This window comes from Trichomycterus rosablanca, chromosome 4 (assembly GCF_030014385.1).
Source record: "Trichomycterus rosablanca isolate fTriRos1 chromosome 4, fTriRos1.hap1, whole genome shotgun sequence".
Lineage (NCBI taxonomy): Eukaryota > Metazoa > Chordata > Actinopteri > Siluriformes > Trichomycteridae > Trichomycterus > Trichomycterus rosablanca.
This window is the reverse complement of record NC_085991.1, coordinates 9005953-9024778: the sequence shown is the minus strand read 5'-3', so window position 1 is coordinate 9024778 and position 18826 is coordinate 9005953. Positions and strand designations below refer to the sequence as shown.

Genomic DNA, 18826 nt, shown 5'->3' with positions numbered 1-18826 from the left:
ATTAATAAACCGTATACTTTATCATGTGGGAAAGACTTAAGGCATCAGGATCGACTTAAACATTACTAAGTTTGCAAAACAAAATATAATTAACACAGATATAAATGTACTGAACTGCTATTTATTTGTCAATAAAATAATAAACAGGCATCTTAATATTTCAGTGTTATTTTCACTCAACGAGTAAGCACCCGACGCTGCCTTGGTGACCAAAGCAAGTGTTATTATCAAACGTAAATAAAATATTACTGATTTTTAACTTGTATAAACTTATACCGAGTGTTTTTATTTGCAAGTTCGAGCTTGTCAGGAAATGTAACCGTTATCGGTACATGAAGGGAAATGTTATATTGACGCTTATGTAGACAGTAAGACAGCAAGGCAGCTCTTTAGGTTTTCAAACACACCCAAAATGTGGCTGCTGACAATGAGAAAAACAGCAGTAGCTTAAATAACTTTTTCAAATAAACTTATCCGTAAATATTTAGTGCAAACAGTAATTCAAAATAAAATATAGCAGCTAAACCTGAGTAATAAACATGTTGCCATCGAACTTATTAGCATAGCAAGCGTGAAATACCTCCATGCAGCTGACTCTTTGGCTCACTCCATGTTGCTCTTTTTGTTTGTGTTATACGCCATACGTCGGCAGCGCGTCCTGTATGGGCTTAGCACGCGTCGCAAACGAACTAAAGTGAACGTATCGGACCCATGGATCGGCCTGATTATCCGATATCCGATCCATCTCATTTCGGTAATATCGGGACAGATATCCGATCTTAATATCGGATCGGTGCATCCCTAGTCTAAAGCAACCTGGCCATGCGTCCACATCAACAATTATCAATGTTTGAGGCTAGGAAGGTCGGACAGGGTCTCTGCCTGCTGATGCTGCAATATGTAATCCTAGTCTGGATGCGTGTGCAAGTGGGAAAGGGGGAGTCACACGGAGCCTAGTGTGGCACCGTACAGCAGATGATAAGAATAGGGGCCTGTGATGATCAAGGGTTGTGCAAGTGGGGTTCACGATTGGGAATTGGAAATGACTAAATTGGGAGATAAAGGGGAGAAATCCCAAAAGAAAGAAAGCTTAACCGTTTAGGATTTAAATATATGATCATTTAAATAATATAAATGCACAAGACATGTTTTATTGTTTGGGTTGGCTATGTAAACATGCATATGCGCTTTAAGGGTGGGTAAAGCTTTTAACACTCAAACGCTTAGGCAGCTTTTACATGATAAGCATTTTGCTCTTCGTTTACTGCCAGGCTAGGTGCTTAGTGTCGCTTAGTGCAGCGTTTAGCCTGTCACATGATACGTGGCTGTGCCACTGAGTGTCAGGCTTGAAACAGTACATAATATTGACTAAGCATATTGACAGCTTATTCACAATAATTTGTATGAAATGTATTGAAAATGGTCATAATGGAGACTTGAGAAGATAAAAACCCAGCATAAAGAATAAAGTGGGTTCATGAAACTGCATTGTTTTATAAATCTAAGGACGAATTGTGTTCATGCAGCCTTAGGGACAGTTATACTCTGTTATGCAGCCACTGTTAGACCCTTGAGCAAGACATTTAACCCTCGCAGCTCCAAGGGCGCCATACAGTGGCTGGCCCTACACTCTGACCCCAACTTCCACACAAGCTGGGATATGCAGATAAAGAATTTAATTGTATTGTACACGTGTACATATGTATGTATTACAGGTAAAGGTCCATCAACCTTGGAGCATCCTCCTCAATAAATATTCCCTGTCAGTGTTGGGTTCAAACATGCATTTTTTTTATTTAAGGTTGGTTTCTCCCCTTGGGTAAGTGTAAACACAGTAATCACACTTTGGTGTGGACCAAAATAATCTCACCAATACCCTTGAGGGGAGGTAGTCTCAGTCCTGTCCCTGGAGTGATTCATTTGTGCTGAGATCATGGTCTGAACTTGACCTGACCCAACTAGTATTTTGTTGTACATTCTATATAGGAGTTTGCATGTTCTCCCCGTGTCCGTGTGGGTTTCCTCCCACAGTCCAAAGACATGCAAGTGAAGTGAATTGGAGGTACAAAATTCTCCATGAGTGTGTTTGACATTAAAGTTGTGAACTGATGAATCTTGTGTAATCTGTATGACGTCTGTATGACGTTAAAATCCCAATAGATAATAAAGAACATTCTATATATAAGCTAAAGGCAGCACATCATCCATGCAATTCAGCTTATGCAGTTTAGCCTGTTATATTACCAGATAATTACCACAGCTAGCTCCATGTGTAATTGTTTACAAATATGAGATAGTACAAGACACAGGACCCCCTGCCTCAGACACATCTGACCAATAAGCAGAGTGAACATTCTCACATGGTTTGTTACGATGCATTTTTTGTGCTTGGACTTGTCTGTGGAAAAAAACTAAACCAATAGAGAAAATGTTGTGGACCACAGCGAACAAACTATGACTGGTAAAAGTATCTTTGCTGTTCGGATTGTGCCAGACTATTTAAGATGAGCTTGTAGAGTCAGTGTGATGTGTGACCTTACCTCCTGAAGACACTTGTCTTGTTCAAGCTGGTAGTTGAGCTCACCTTGTAGGTCTGTGCTTATCTGCTCTGGTGTACACTGCAATAGAAAATCCCAATAGTGGTGGTCAATACTATTTACTAGACTGGTAGACGGCACTTAATTTGCCTTAAATCATGTCTGGGGAAACTGGCACTAAACCTAATGAACACATCATTAGGTAAATGTATGCATTTCTTAAATATCTGGCAACACACTGCTTTTTACATGTATGACTGTAAACTTACGAATGCCAGAGGTCCCTCGTCAATGTTGCTGCTGGTCCAAGGATTCCAGTTGACCTGAGGGGGAGACCACTGCACCACGCCTCCAAAATTCTGCTTCTGCGAGGGCTCGAAGTGGGCCAGTTTTCCCTGGATCAAAGACACTGGACCACTTGGGTCCTGGAGAAACAACACACGTGTTTTCACGACGTTCCTTTAAACTAAGACTAGAACTAGACTAGTGCAAGCTGTTGAACGAGACATTTGTACTCACAGGAGGAGGAATGAATATGTTGAGCTCTTGGATGACGCTCCGGAGCTGTTGTCCCAGATCGTCGCTGATGTTCACATTATAAACCTCCACCTATTAAGTAAATTGCTGTTTATTATGTGCAAAGTCAATACAAAACGATGTGTGTAACCTTAAAGATCAAGGTTGTTATATACCAGGTCCACATTGTGAATGCTGCCACCTGCACAACTCAGATCTTATCACACGCCTCGTCTTGGACACATATCAAATCTGCAGCTGCTTATTATCTACTAGTTTTGGGTTCCCACTCGGCGCTTAGTGTGGCTCTCCATATGTGATATGACTCACACAGCTCCGCACATATTGCAGCGGCAGCTGGAAGAGCCCCCATTCAACCTTTCCTGCCTCAAATACAGCAGGGCAATGTTTGTGTGGACACCCGGTAGAGGTCGATAGCTCTGCTAGAGACTTCAGGGGCGTGCTAGGATGTTACGATTGCTGTGCCACCTGAGCAACCTCGGTTGAGTTGAGGTCAGGTCTTCGGCAGGCCACTAAAGTTGATCCAAACCAAATGCATCAAATGCGTTTTTATAGAAACCTGCTCAAAGCTAAAAGGCTGTTCCTAAACTGTTGCCACAATGTTTTTTCTTTGCATTTTCCCCCTAATTTACCTCACAATCTAGTCATATCCAATTACCTGATTGCATTACACTTTCTCTCTACTGATGTTGACTTTCACTCCTGACTGGAAGAGCCATGACTAACACACGCCCCCTCAGACGCAAGTGCAGTAGCCGACTGCATCTTTTCACTTGCACGAGGCGAGTTCATATGTAGACTATCTCTCAGAGTGATCCCCATCTCTGTGCAGGCACCATCAATCAGCCAGCAGAGGTCATAATTTCATCAGTTATGAGGAATTCCCTCCGACACCCTCCCTAAACAACAAGCCAATTGTTGTTTGTGTAGGCGCCCAGCCTGCCGGTAGCAGAGCTGAGATTCGAACCTTTGTTGTGCTAGCATATTTTACCGCTATGCCAACTGAGTGCCTGCCACAACGTTAAAAGCACATGATTTATATCATTGATATTAAACACCTATTAACACTGGGTGTGGTTGAAACACCTGAAGTAAATAACTGGCGGATGTCTCAATACATTTGGACCATATTGTGTGTGGTAAACATTCCCTGTAATTTAATATCACATAAACCAGTATGAAGGTATTTGACCATATGACCCGTCCATAACTGTCTCCATTAGACTAGCAAATCTACGGCATGAAACTTACACTTTCTCCTTCCTTCTTTTTGGACTGTCCTGTAAACGCTTCGAGGACACCCAGATGGTAGAGCTGTCGGACCAGGGAGAGAGCACACGACTGTGCCGCTATCTTTTTATTGGAGCCGTGCTCACGTGAAGAGATTTCTGAAAATGGTAGGTGAATTATAAGCCAAAAATATATAAACTTAAAATATATATTGTTATCTAGTGTAAGAGTGAGTCATTTACATAATTAAAAACATCATCAAGACTTACTTCTACCCAGCTGTCTTACAAAGATAGTCATTTCTGCAATGAAGCTCCTGAAACCATGGAAGATTTAAAAGTAGACAAGGTGTTATAAACGCAGCACTGCAGATAAGGCAGATTAAAACAATCTAAACAGTAAACTCATACAGAGAAGGTTAGTGACATTTTGCAGGATGCTGTATACAGATAGGTGACAAAATAAAGGGAAAATCTAAATATTGTGGCTCTGTAAAGTGTTGGGCCACCATAAGCCACTCTGGAACTTTACTGGAAGAATAAATTATTGGTGCCCTGATGACTGTCTTAATGAATCACCTCGGACTTTTATGTCCTGTGAAAAGAGGGACCCTGGAAGAGATATTCCAATCAGAATAAAATGTTCCATTATATTGGTCATATTGGTCCTCTTCTCGCCTCTGCATTCTGCACAGGGGGCTCTTCCGCCAATCAGGGTCCTTACACAGCGTATGAAGAACCACCCACCCACACATAGTGCAGATTCGGTGGCCAATTAGCATCTGCTGCAGGCACTGCCAATTATGCCCGCCAGATGGAGTGTTCAGAAACTTGGTGCTGGTGTGCTAGCGGAATATCCCGCTGTGCCACCTGGGCGCTTGGTCATGTGATTAATTTAAATGTATGATATTTTAGTTACTAACATTTGGCAACCCCCCTCACCGGACTGAATCTAATCCAGTCATTTTCAATTTCTCACCACAGTTCCTCTGCCGCTTACACTTATGCACACTGGTTTAAGGAGAGCCGCAGACGAGCGCCTGCCAGCTGTGAATTCTTAAAGAGGCACACTAAATATGGAGTTACCTTATGCCAAGTTCACACTACACAACTGGATCTCTTGCACTCGGGTCTTTTTTTTTTTACCCCTTTTTCTCCCCTTTTTAGCGCATCCAATTGTTCAATTAGCATCGTGCTTCCTCTCTGTCTATGCCGAACGCTGCCCTGACGGAGGTGATTGAAGCTAACCCGTATCCCCTCCGAAACACGAGCAGCAGCCAGATGCATCTTTGACGAGTTTGGCGCCACCCAGCGTTGCATGCGGAGAGACACACCCTAAGGGCACCCTCTCCCATCTCTGTGCAAGTGCCTCCAACCAGCCGGCAGAGAACGTAATCGCATTCTGACGGAGAGAGACCCGCATCCGGTTCTTTGTCCCACCCCCCCATATGAGCAACCGACCAATCGTTGCTCATATAGCCACTCAGCTTCGAACCGGTAAAGCAAAGCTGGATTCGATACCACGTTCTCAGAATCCAGCCCTGGTTGCAGCGCGTCTCTTTTTACCGCTGCGCCACCTGAGTGGCGCACTCGGGTCTTTCCAGTCGTTGTGGTTTTCACACTACACGACTGATCGGCGATAGGGGTTCTCACAGTACACGATCTATCACCAGTATGAGTCGGTCTGGTCTCCCAAACTATGTTTCGAGAAGTGACGAGGGGTTTGATGAAACCGTGTCCATAAATGCACGTCAACAATAAGCGAGCGATCGAAGTTGTTTGTGCGCTGATGTGCAGCATAAAAGCAAAGACAAAAATAAATGAATCCGAGTGGATTTGGCAACACGACCAGCAGGGATCATCTGTTCTGTAGTGAGTTGGAAGTAAATAAAATTTTTTTTTTTTGCAATGCAGCGTTGGTATTATGGTTTGGCGTGGACGATAAGGTTACATACTGTAATACTTGAGTGTGTGCCGATGTATTCCCCATATATTGAGTTCTCATTGGCTGTAGTTCGACACCGCACTCACCGCCAGTTGGTCGACCGATTCAGATATTTAACATGCTAGATGTTTTTCTTCAGTCGGAGCCGCTCGGATCGAGTCGTTGAACAGTTCACACATAGCGATCGAGAGCCGAGTTTCGATCGCAGAGGGAACGCCAGGTTGCCTCCGAGCCGGCACATCTAGCAGCCGAAAATCAGGGCAAAAATCATGTAGTGTGAACTAGGCATTACACGCACCTCCACTGAGAGGTGAAAGTAGAGGAAAGTAGGAGAAACCCTATTCAACCCTGCCCTTTCTCAGACACAATCGATTGTTTGTTGAGTGCCTGGCCAGGTCGGTAGCACTTCTGAGATTTAGGAAATGTACCAGGCGCTCTTTCAGCATTTTAATACGGTATACACTATAATTAAAGACACCCAACCAAAACAATCAGTTATTTAGACTTTCCATTCAATTGTCCCCTACCTGTATAATAACTATTAGACAGATGCTGTACGTCAGTGTTAATCTTTACAACTCTGGATTTAGTTAAATATTTACCTTTAGACAAAGCAGTCTACTTAAGGTAGTTAGTATCTGTTTGTCACCTACTGGAGTTGGATAGTCACACAGAGCTGTAGTGTGTGTACGGAGAGCCATGCTTAGCTCCAGTTGACTCCCTCATTCAAGCAGTTGCCCAAACCAATCCCAGAGATCGCACACCGCAGCAGCAGTGGGAAAAGTGCCCATCTGACCTTCCCTCCCTCAAACACAACCAATTGTGTTTGTGTGGACACCAAGGTCAGTGGCTCTGCTATTATTCGAACTCGCAAGTATGAAGTGGTTGGACCTTTACACCACCCAAGAGCCCCCAATAAGCAGTTCTTCGAGTTATTTCGTTGCTAAGATTAACACTGATCAGCATCTTTAAAGATAACCCAGACACACAGCACACAGATTATTTCTGTACATTAAAGAACAAGACACACATACACAGTTCCATTAAAGAACTGACCTCTCTTTCAACTTCTTATTAACTGAATGTTGAGCAGGTATGTTTTTCTGCTTGACTTCCAACCGTGAACCAGAGCACTTCAGCCTCTCAGCCACAGGGGCCTCCGTTCCTGATGGGAGTGACACCAGAAATCACAACCAGACATCACAGGACTCCAAACACACAAACACTCATCCAATCAACCACTCCATGTGGCACCTTAGTGCAGCCTAAGTAATGCCACATGTTTTTTTTTTTTGTCGGGTATGGATGTGATTTCTGGTCCCACTTTCTACAGAGTCTTACATTTTCTTTCAGTTTTGTTATGTGTATTTTGTAAGGTAAAGCCTGTACTGCTATAACAGAACTACATAGATGCACTACATTAAGCTTTTGGCTTTTTTTGAGCTAGGGAAAGTCTAATGTGGAAATGTGCAAGCCAATATAAAAGTGCTTTCTCCGAGATCATCTTGGGGTTTAATGCACACCAAGATGTTCTCTTACACCATTACAGTCCAGCAGAAAAACATACACTCATGTGGATATTCACTACAGGCATAAGGCAGGAAAAATCTCTCTCAGATAAATCTAATCTAAGACATACACTGATCATCCATAACATTAAAACCACCTCCTTGTTTCTACACTCACTGTCCAATTTATCAGCTCTACTTACCATATAGGAGCACTTTGTAGTTCTACAATTACTGACTGTAGCCCATCTGTTTCTCTGCATACTTTAGCCCCCTTTCATGCTGTTCTTTATCTCCCAGGACCACTACAGAGCAGGTATTATTTAGGTGGTGGAACATTCTCAGCACTGCAGTGACACTGACATGGTGGTGGTGTGTTAGTGAGTTTTTAAACACCACACTGTCACTGCTGGACTGAGAATAGTCCACCAACCAAAAATATCCAGCTAACAGCGCCCCGTGGGCAGCGTCCTGTGACCACTGATGAAGGTCTAGAAGATGACCGACTGAAACAGCATCAATAGATGAGCGATCGTCTCTGACTTTACATCTACAAGGCGGACCAACTAGGTAGGAGTGTCTAATAGAGTGGACAGTGAGTGGACATGGTATTTAAAAACTCCAGCAGCGCTGCTGTGTCTGATCCACACTAACACACCACCACCATGTCAGTGTCACTGCAGTGCTGAGAATGATTCACCAACCAGATAATACCTACTCTGTGGTGGTCCTGACCATTGAAGAACAGGGTGAAAGCAGGTTAAAAAAGTATGCAGAGAAACAGATGGACAACAGTCAGTAATCGTAGAACTACAAAGTGCGTCTATATGGTAAGTGGATCTAATAAAATAGACAGTGAGTGTAAAAACAAGGAGGTGGTTTCAATGTTATGTTCAATGTGGCTGATCAGTGTATTTCCCCAATATGTCCCAATATGTCATAAAAAATGAACTGATTATTAATATGGATTAAAAACAGACAATTTGGTAATCTGGTCACTGCACTCAAAGCTCAATCTGATTCAATTTTGACCCTTTTTGCTGCTCACTTTTCAAAGACTTCTAAGGAGACAAACTGTTTATGTGATGAAAACGGAAGCAAAGCATTGACATGGCGGAGAGAATCTGATCCTCACTGTTTTACGACAAACCCGGAACTATTTCATTTAATCTTAAAATGTAAACACCATGGGGGCTAATGAGCTATGAAACAAGGAGACCAGAGCTGCGTCTAAAATCATAAACTTCCATACTGAACAGTACGCAGGAGTGGGTAGTGCATCCGAATATGTAGTATGTAGAGATGTACCGATCGGGGTTTTTGGCACCGATTCCGATCTCCTTTCAGGGACATCGGCCGATGGTGGTTTAGCAGTAAATAAAATAAATAAACTTAAAAAGAGCCTCACAGTGAAGATCAACCGGAGCAGCGCGCGCGCGCGTGCGCGTGTGTGTGTGTGTTTGTGCCTTTAGAAGACACGCTTTGTTCACAGTATCGCTATAAGTGATTCATTGATTCATGAGTTGATTCGGTTTTATGTGAAGCGTAAGTTTCTCTTCTCAGTTATCTCTCCGTGTTTACTGTTATTAATTAAATGTCGTGGTTTTAAATAAACACCAGCTAATACAGAACATTTTGTGTGACTCTCTTACATTAAAAAGCTTCATTAAAAAGCTTAATTAAACTGCTATTACCACAGATCTGTAACCGAGTCAGACTCGTTCCGTCTGTGGAGCTAAAAGTCTTCTGATCCTAAAAGTTCAGCAGATGATCCTGAACTAACGAATTTAGTAATGAATAAACTTTTGCCTCTGATTGGCTCTGTAACGTTTTCTGTTCTCATCTACATCACAAGTAAGAACCGCTTACGATTTACCAAAGTGAACCAGGAGTTTATATAACGTGCTGATAGAATCGACTCAGATGTGATCGGGTTGAATTATCTTTTTAAAGTAAATATTACAATCAGCAAAATTACATCGTATGTATGATGCACAACGTCAATGATGTTATTTTAGGTCATGAAGAGCTTTCACTGTGGTTTCTGTACGATGGTTGATGAATTTTGATGTGATGGTTGGCGCTTTGTAGCTCAAAGTCTGGATCAATTGACTGAGCTGTTAACTTAACGTGATCTTTATATATCACACGATCGGATACATTTAGGAAATATCGGCCGATCGCCGATAGCATATTTTGATTAAAAATCGGCCGATACCGATTGGTAGCCGATCGATCGTCCCATCTCTAGTAGTATGCATTAAACAGTACACAAAAAGTACCCGGATGATCTACTGCATGGTCAGCTATTTTTAAGTATGCAAACACAGCACACTTGCAGTCCGGTAATCTATCCCATAGTTCAACTGGAGCTGATAGATGGCTGTTTAAGTGTAAGTAAGACAAAAATGAAAAATGTTCCGATTGCGTACAACCCTGAGTAACGTTAGGAGTAGCTTCGTGTGGAACGACATAATTAATTTTGTCTGTTTTTAAAATTGTTATAACTGGCGATGTGACGTCATGCATCACATGACATTGGTAAGATGGCAGGTGTAGTACAGGGTAAGTCAAAAGTCACAGGACACTCTTTTATTTCAGAAACTAAAGGGAAAATGACATATCTGAATACCCCAGCAAGTAACGGGTAAGGGGGCCTGTCTATTAGGCTATGTCCTATGTAAAAGCTGCCATATTGGATCAAGGTCAAGTTTTTCCAATTGGAAGGTGGTCTTTCAAGATAGCCTAAAAGATAGGCCCCCTCACCCATTACTTGCTGAGGTATTCAGATATGTCATTTTCCCTTTCGTTTCTGAAATAAGAGTGTCCTGAGACTTTTGACTCCGTACATCTAAGTTTGCGTGCATACGTCATACTTACGTACTACTGCTTTACCGGCTGAGCAGTGCGCACTGGCTTGAATCTAGCACGTACTGGTTAAGTATGCGATTCCGGACGCAGCCCAGGTTTGCATTATTTAGCCCAGCCCAGTCATTTGCTTATTAAAAAGATACAGTTTCATAAACACACACTATTCTTTTACTGGGTTTTTATCTTCTCACATCTCACTGACGAGCTTTCAAGGGATATTTCATTCTAAGCTGCATGTAAATAGACTATCAATAAGGTCAGTCAATGCTGTGTATTGTTTTCAAGCTTGCTGCTCAGTGGCACAGCCAGCGGTTTTGCCACGTATCATGTAAAAGGTGTAAACGCTCCGGTGTGCCGAAACATGTGCCTGTCCTAGCAGTACATACAGCAAAAAATGCTCATTATGTCAATGCCTAATTATCAGGGGTATAATCATCATTACAATACCATTCTATTACACATAATCTTGTAATTTGCTCAAAGAAAACCAATTCAGAATAAGCCTGACTGAAATCATTTTTTCTGTAACATCCAAACCTGTTGTGGTCCGGCCCCACTTGGCTGTATTTATAATCCGTCTGGATTTTCTCTTTTTGGAAGAACTGATTTAGACGAGCCTTAGCGTTATCCAGGGTCCAGTTGCCATGCAGACCAGCATTTAAATCAACCTCCTCAGACTCCAGTGTCTGAAGAAATAAAGGGAGGAGCAAAACAAAACAACTCAAACCTTTTAAAGATACAGTTTTTAACCTTTTCTTAAACAATACACAATACAATATTCACTATCACTATAGACAAGTAAACACCAAGTCCATACCAACTGCAGCAAAATAAAAGTCATTTGTACAAGTACATTCAATTTCTTCATGACCTTAAGCTAAACTACCAGGACCAAACACCTTAGTGCTGGGTTTTGTAATATTTCCATCAATTAAAGATAGTGATCCCCTTTATCTGATCATGGAGAGCCGGATCACCACACGCCCCCAACAACACGTGTCCAATCTGCGATCGCTTATCACCTGGCAGAGTTGGGTTCTCACACAGAGCTGTATCGCATACGGAGAGCCACGTTAAGTTCTATTGTAAAATGAATTAACTCGTCAACTGATTCGGACTAGAGCGAAGTCCTAAATCTTTGCATCATTTTCATTAACTGTTTTATTTTTGTCAGGGTCGCTGTGGGCCCAGTACAATCTCACAACACTGGGCGCAAGGCAGAAATAGCCTGGGAAAAGTGTCATTCCCTTACACAGAGACTTAGCCAGCCAAACCTGGATCTCTGCAGTGGTGGGGTAATGTCCTAGACAGCACCCGTGGTACAGGAAGAACTATTTAGGTAAGTTTCCTGTTTCCTTTCCCCACCACACACACCCCCCCGTTATGACCGCTAATAGCAATTCTGAGTTTGGTGAGTACACTAGGTGTTTACTGTTATTGTGGTATTTTTAAATGCATTTGTGATTAAAACAGAGATCTGCGGAAAGTCTTACAGCTTGTGCATCCTGTTCCTCCTTTCTGCTGTAGTAATCCTGCAGGTTCGCTCCACGATCCCACTGTGCTTTCTGAGGTCCTGAGTATCCAAGACCAGTCACCCCAGGTACAGGACCTGAGCTCTGCTCGATCCCTAAAAAAAACAAATCACAGTGGTTTAGAGCAGCCTTTCTCAACCGGGGTGCCGTCTGGCTTCGTCAGGGGTGCCGTCAAAAATATTCTCACGTTACTGATATTATGAAATAAATTAAAAATAAAAGAATAAAATACAAAAGTCAACTTATCATGAAAATGTAGACCATTAGCCACCTCAAACATCAAATTTTGTCTCACACGCCCCTTTCCCCATGCTACAACGTCAACGCGGGTTGCGTGCGTTGCCTATAGTGATGAGTCGTTCGCGAACGATCCGATTCTGTTGAATGGCTCTTTAAAATGAACAAAAGGAACCGAGTCGCGCCTCTGGGAGCCGCTATAATATATATTTATATTTCTGTGCAGTTCTAAGTTCTTCTTACTGGCTGTAATACCATTCCGCTTCTATCAGTAGAGGGAATTAATCAGTCATAATAAGAGCTGTTCAAATCGAAATTCAAATCATTTTCAGTATCGCGGAGAGAGCAAGCGACACACGCACACCTACAGAGAGAGAGCTCATTACCTCATTAATGTAAATATTCTAATTTTTATTGTTATTATTTTGCACTGTTTTTATTAATATTTTATTTGATTTTATATTTTTGCACATGTAACTGTTTTGAATATAATTGTTCTTTTTTTATTGTTCTTTTTATTATTTCTCTGTAACTTGTTTTGGCAAAACGAATGTCCTTATGTCATGCCAATAAAGTTTCTTTTGAGTTGAGAGAGCCGTTACCGAGCTACAGAAAAACCATGCAGACAATAAGCAGTGCAATAAACTATAAACTTGTTTAATGATGTTAAATCTGATTGGTTCATGACGCGTATGTTTTAAAGCAGAAACAAACACAAGCACATCTCTACACAAGAGAGGATTTTTCTGAAACTTAATGCAATACAACCACAGTACGTCTCTTCCCTGTAGTGTTTTTGTGTGTTAGCAGTCCGAGGGATGCAGAGTGTAAGTTTTTTAATAAATTTTAGACTGGGGTGACTCGAGATTTTTAATACTTTTAAAGGGTGCCGTGACTGAAAAAAGGTTGAGAAACACTGGTTTAGAGGTTTCTGTTACTGAGCTTCAGTTTAAAACATCAAGGATAGATAAAGAATAGCTCAGGTAGATGCAGTGTGTGAGCAGTTTCAACAACTAATGCCAAGTTCACACTACACGACTTTCCAAGTCGTCGGGTCGCTGTACAGTTCACACTATACGACTGAATCTCTTGCACTCGGGAGTCTTTCAGTCGGTGTATATTTCACACTACACGACTGATCGGCGATAGGGGGTTTCACACTACACGATCCATCACCAACTGGAATCGCAGACGAGCTTCTCTGGTCTCCCTTTTTTTTTTTTTACAAAAACACACGTGAGAAGTGACGAGAAGTTTAATGACGCCACGTCCAAAAAAATGAACGTCAATAAGTAGCGAGAGATCAAAGGGTTTGTGCGCTGATGTGCAGCGTAATATCAAGGAGGAAAAATAAATGAATCTGAGTGGATTTGGCAACACGAACAGTATATGGCTTGTTCTGTAGTAAGTTTTGCAATGCAGCGTGGGTATTATGTTTTGTAGAGGACGATCAAATCAGAAATACTGTAAAACGTGTGTGTGCCGGTGTATCCTGATATAAACTATATTAATTAAGCCCCTGTCCCCTCCTGCGTTTCCCCTCACGCTGTATCCTGCGTTCTCATTGGCTGTTTGACAGGTCACTCATTCCCAGTTGCCCGTCTGAGATCAGATATCTGGCTTGCTAGAAAACTCAATCCAGTCGCCGAGCGCTCGGCGAGCCGGTCGGGTCGAGTTGTTGGATAGTTCACACTTAGCGACCGAGAGCCGAGTTTTGATCGCCGAGCGAACGCCGAGTTGCTCCCGACCCGGAAAATCAATCGCCGACCAGTCGCCGAGCGAAAATCAGGGCAAAGATCGTGTAGTGTGAACTAGGCATTACCTGGCTCTTCCTTGACCATTAAATGTGGAGGTAAAGGACCACTCTCTGGCAATGTTCCAAATCCACCACCTTCTTGACCACCACTATCAGGAACACTAACCTGGTAACAATATGACAAGAGACAATCAGTACAACAGAGACAGATGAGTAAAAGTACTGATTAAATAAAGCAACGCTACTCACCCCTAAAGCTGGCACCTCAGAAGCACTGATCTCCCCCACCCTGACAAGATAGTTCACAAAATCCCTTGCTGCATTGGCCTGGGCGTCTTTCTTGTTGGTGGAGTTTCCCATTCCCATATAATTAAACCCCTCAATTCGTACCTTAAAGGAAAGCACAGTGCATTACTACTTAATTTATACACTACTATAAAGCAAGGATGCCAAACACTGTACTCAGGCCTGCTTACCTCACACATGAATTTCTGCCTGTTTTTATTTCCAGCCGCCCGGATTTCATAGCTGGGCGTCAATTTCTTCTTTCCACACCAGGCATACAGGAAGTTTTTGATGTCCCCCATTGTTGAGGGTCAACCTGCAAGTAAACAAGACATATCAGAAGAGGAGCACTATGTTACCAACATGACTGTCATATAAATTTAAACCTGTAAATGGTACCTAGCCTGATTGTTTTCCAGTGCACATTATGACTGTACTTGTAGAGTTCTTAAAGGCTAAGCACCAGCTAATATTGAAGTTTTAAACACATACATGCATCGAAAGTTGAGTTCCTAACTTGTGATTATTGATAGTTAGAAAAAATATATATTTTTTTTTACAAATTCAAGGAATACGGCTTAAAATTCTGTTGTTTTGCGTCGCTCGCAGTCTTCGGGATCTGTCACAGGCGTCGCACGTGTGACGTAGATGGTGGACAACAACTCAAGAAGTTGAATGGAAGGCGATGCAAAATGATTAAAAGGTGCGTTGTGTTTGGCTGCAATAATTCAATTCAACACCAACACCGATGTGATATTATCGCCAAATATATAAATATTATATATCTAGATAGATATATAGATGAGACAGCTTTAGGACAAATCAAATGCATGTTTATTGATAAATACTGAACAGAGCAGGGATGCGCTATAAGAATGCACGTCTTTTCTCTATTAAAAAAAGGTTTAAATTTAGCTTCTATCCTAGGCTAGATATACACTGTAAAACGAAAAAAAAAGTGTTTAGGCTAAATATTTTAAATGCACTAATCTGATCAAAATATGGTACAAATAAAAATAGAATAAAGGCTGAAAGACCTTAAACCTGCGTTATCATGCGCGCTAGAAAAACCAACTTGTTCACCTGATGTGGTTTCAGAGAGGATCTGAGTGGGGTAGTGATGTTCCCCTCAGCACTAAAACTCTCTCTGATGATGCTCGGTGCACTAATACACACCTGTACTGTACCTGCATGAGACTTGAGAGCAAAGCAAATCTAGCCTGGTTATTATTGCGCCACTATTAACTATCTAATAGTTAACTATCTTAACTATTTAGTAGGTATAATTAATATAACAATATATACTACATTTTAAGTTATTATTCGTTTCAATAAATTTTTATTCAACGAAAAAATACATTTCAATCATTCCAGCAAGCCAGCAAGAGAGTGTCTGCAGGCTGTAATGCCATATTAACTGTCATTAAGCGCCGAGGCTGTTTAAATATAGTCTAAATTACAATTATTTTATTGAGTGTGAACCATTAATAAACTTGCCTATAATTACTGTTGCCATTGTTTTCATTTTAAAACACAAAGCCTGACACTCAGGTTGCGGTAAAATGTCGCTCTTAGCTCATTTTCATAATTAATTCATTTAACATTTATTACACCTGAATGTAAGCGTAAAACAAGATGGACCCTGCAACAACAACAAAAAAAGAAAGACAGAAAAAACGTTATACAGGCACCCCCACTGTCACTGCAGATTCACCCTCTTCATTAAATTCAGAAATAGCTTCGGAATCTGAAGAACCAGCACTGGAAAATTCGCAGTCCAAGTCATTCATAATGGTGTAGTAGTTCACTGTTGTCCACCAGTGACGTCACGCTGCAACTTCCTGGAATTTCCGGAGCGACCTCGGGTTTTTCCGTCAATTTACTTGAAATCGTCGATTTTTGAGTGAATTAAACAAGTTATTTACATTTTATTCACGTTTATGGTTTTTAACTAGCTAAAATAATGTGAAATCTTTAGAGAGGTCCATTAGGTGGTGCTTAGCCTTTAAATGAGCCAGCAACACAGAGAAGCGACTACAGTGGTACCTTGTAACTCGACGTCCCCTAAACTCTTCGAAACCCTTTGTCAAGAAATTTGTACCGTTCAGTTTTTTTTATTATTAATTTTATTTTTAATTAACAAAGAACAGCTGCTTTGTTCAGCGCTTGGCTTGGGCGACGCAGTAAGACGTCATCAAAGTGTGAATATGAGACGAATTTCAGTGTTTCTTTAAAGTATAAGTGTCAAAAACAACCCCAATATTTTATGTTAGCCTTAAATATTTGACAACCCCTCACACCCCCTTCATGAGCTGTTAGTCGGACAGCGGAGCACTTTCAGCAACAGACTCATCCAGCTCCGCTGTAACAAGGAACGGTACGGAAGATCGTTTATACCAGCAGCGATCTCGCTGTATAAATCTTCACTGGTTTAGGACATCATCGAACACTAAAGTACTATCAGGACAGACTCATGGAGCATGTTCTAGCACTCTGTTCATGAAGACTGTACTACATATCTGTTATTATTTAACACTTACAACAGCTTAGTATATCACATATTACATATCTCATCTACAATTTTAATTCTAAAAGACTTCTTAAGTTTTTTATATGACATACTACGTTTTCTTTTATTTTATTCTATTTAAGTTTCTATTCTATTTTATTAAGTTGGCGGAACCTTCCACTAAAGGCACTTTGCTGCAGCAAAGAGCGCTATAGGAAGTCATTTCTGCCCACAGCGGTGACTACCTATAATAACTCTCACTGGTGCAAGAGAAGGACGCAGAACCTATAACACTCACGAAAGACAATTAAACTTTAAAAATTTCAAATTGCACAACGTCTATAACTGCACCTTCAGCTCCCCTTTTTAGTTTATTTTGTTCTTGTCCTGTTAGATGTTCTTACATTATTATATTTTACATTTACATTTGTACTAATTTTTTGATTCTTTATTTACCTCATTGTAATGTCACTGTGTGATGTTTTTTGTCATAATTGTTATTGCTGCTACGACACCACAATTTCCCTTTGGGGATTAATAAAGTACTCAATCAATCAATCAATCAATTATTCAATTACATAGTGTGTACAACATAACTTGTGTACTCTAATTCTTTGTATTTCAAAACTTTTTGCTTTATTGTACCTGGAGCTGCTGTAATAACTGACTTTCCCTATATGGGATTAATAAAGTTATCTATCTGTCTGTCTGTCTGTCTGCAGTTCCACAGGACCGTGGAACGCATTAACAGGTTTCTCATACATCCTTATGGGGGGAAAAATACCTTTAAACTCAACGCCAGTCCCAGAACCAATTGACGTCGAGTTTCAAGGTACCACTGTATTCCTTTTCTTTATGCATAATCACTACTGTAAGGTCAGTAAACTGGTTGTCAGCCAACTCCTCTTAAATTGGTGAGAATATATAATGCCATCTTTGGCATTATTACCATTCAAATGTTTGGATTAAGTGTTTTATTGTCTGAAAAAATAGTAATGCCATCCATGACATGATTAAGGTTGTGGATACCTTAGTATTACATGTCCTTAATATAACACATTAACATTAATATGGTTTACTCCAGCTTTTCACTGAGAAAGCAATAAATAGCAACGAACACCATGCATTATAATTGCATTTTACATCTTAAATCCGTTGCTCTCCCTCTGTAATTAGGATTTATATATGTACATGTACACTCTATTTCTTGTGCTACTCTCTTAGCTCGCTAGTCAACAAAGCAGCTAAGCACACAGCAAACTCTACATAAAGCATAAAGCTGACTATATTAACTATAATAACGACACATTACCAGGTTCTCTATTTAAATTAAATTACAATACCAGTTAGTTTAAATAAATAAATAAGCGACGGAAGTTTATTCAGTAAGCAAGCTTGCTAACGCTAACGCTAACTAGCTTGCCAGCTAGCCACCGCGCAGAGCAGTTACCTCAGCTAACGCGCTAACAATAGCGGCACAACACGTTATAATTAAATGCTTTAAATTCCACATTGCTGACTATTATAACATAAGTCGATAATAAAAGTGTGACTTACGAAGCTGGGTAAACCCAAACTGGATAAAATGAGACGAATGTACGATAAGACTGGATTATTGTGAGGTCTGGTCGGATGCTAGATGAGAGGGGGGTGGAAGGAGGGTCAGCACGACGTCCACTGTTAGCATTTACATATTAAAAGTGTCGCCAATGTAAAAGCTACATCTATTTAAACTAACATATAGTCACTAGAGTTGCTTTCTTTTATTTGAATATTATTTCTAAAATAAGATATATGAATGATTCTTCAGTTGGGGGAACTTTTACGTCCCTAGGTTATAAATTTGTGTTATAAATATTTTAGGTATTAAAAAGATCATT

At 40.9% G+C, this 18826-nt stretch overlaps 1 protein-coding gene across 1 annotated transcript in view; it reads right to left on the bottom strand.

Moving 5' to 3' along the window:
• Positions 1-18585, bottom strand: part of dhx9 (DEAH (Asp-Glu-Ala-His) box helicase 9) — a 41127-nt gene extending 22542 nt beyond the window's left edge. The window contains exons 1-11 of the mRNA XM_062993923.1: positions 18504-18585; positions 14629-14753; positions 14402-14542; positions 14219-14318; positions 12121-12254; positions 11165-11313; positions 4574-4620; positions 4326-4462; positions 3057-3146; positions 2807-2962; positions 2541-2618 (exon numbers count right to left, since the gene is read on the bottom strand). Coding sequence (XP_062849993.1) covers positions 2541-2618; positions 2807-2962; positions 3057-3146; positions 4326-4462; positions 4574-4620; positions 11165-11313; positions 12121-12254; positions 14219-14318; positions 14402-14542; positions 14629-14739 — 1143 coding nt within the window. The 5' untranslated portion in view covers positions 14740-14753; positions 18504-18585. The remainder of the gene's footprint in view (positions 1-2540; positions 2619-2806; positions 2963-3056; positions 3147-4325; positions 4463-4573; positions 4621-11164; positions 11314-12120; positions 12255-14218; positions 14319-14401; positions 14543-14628; positions 14754-18503) is intronic.
• Positions 18586-18826: the final 241 nt, after the last annotated feature.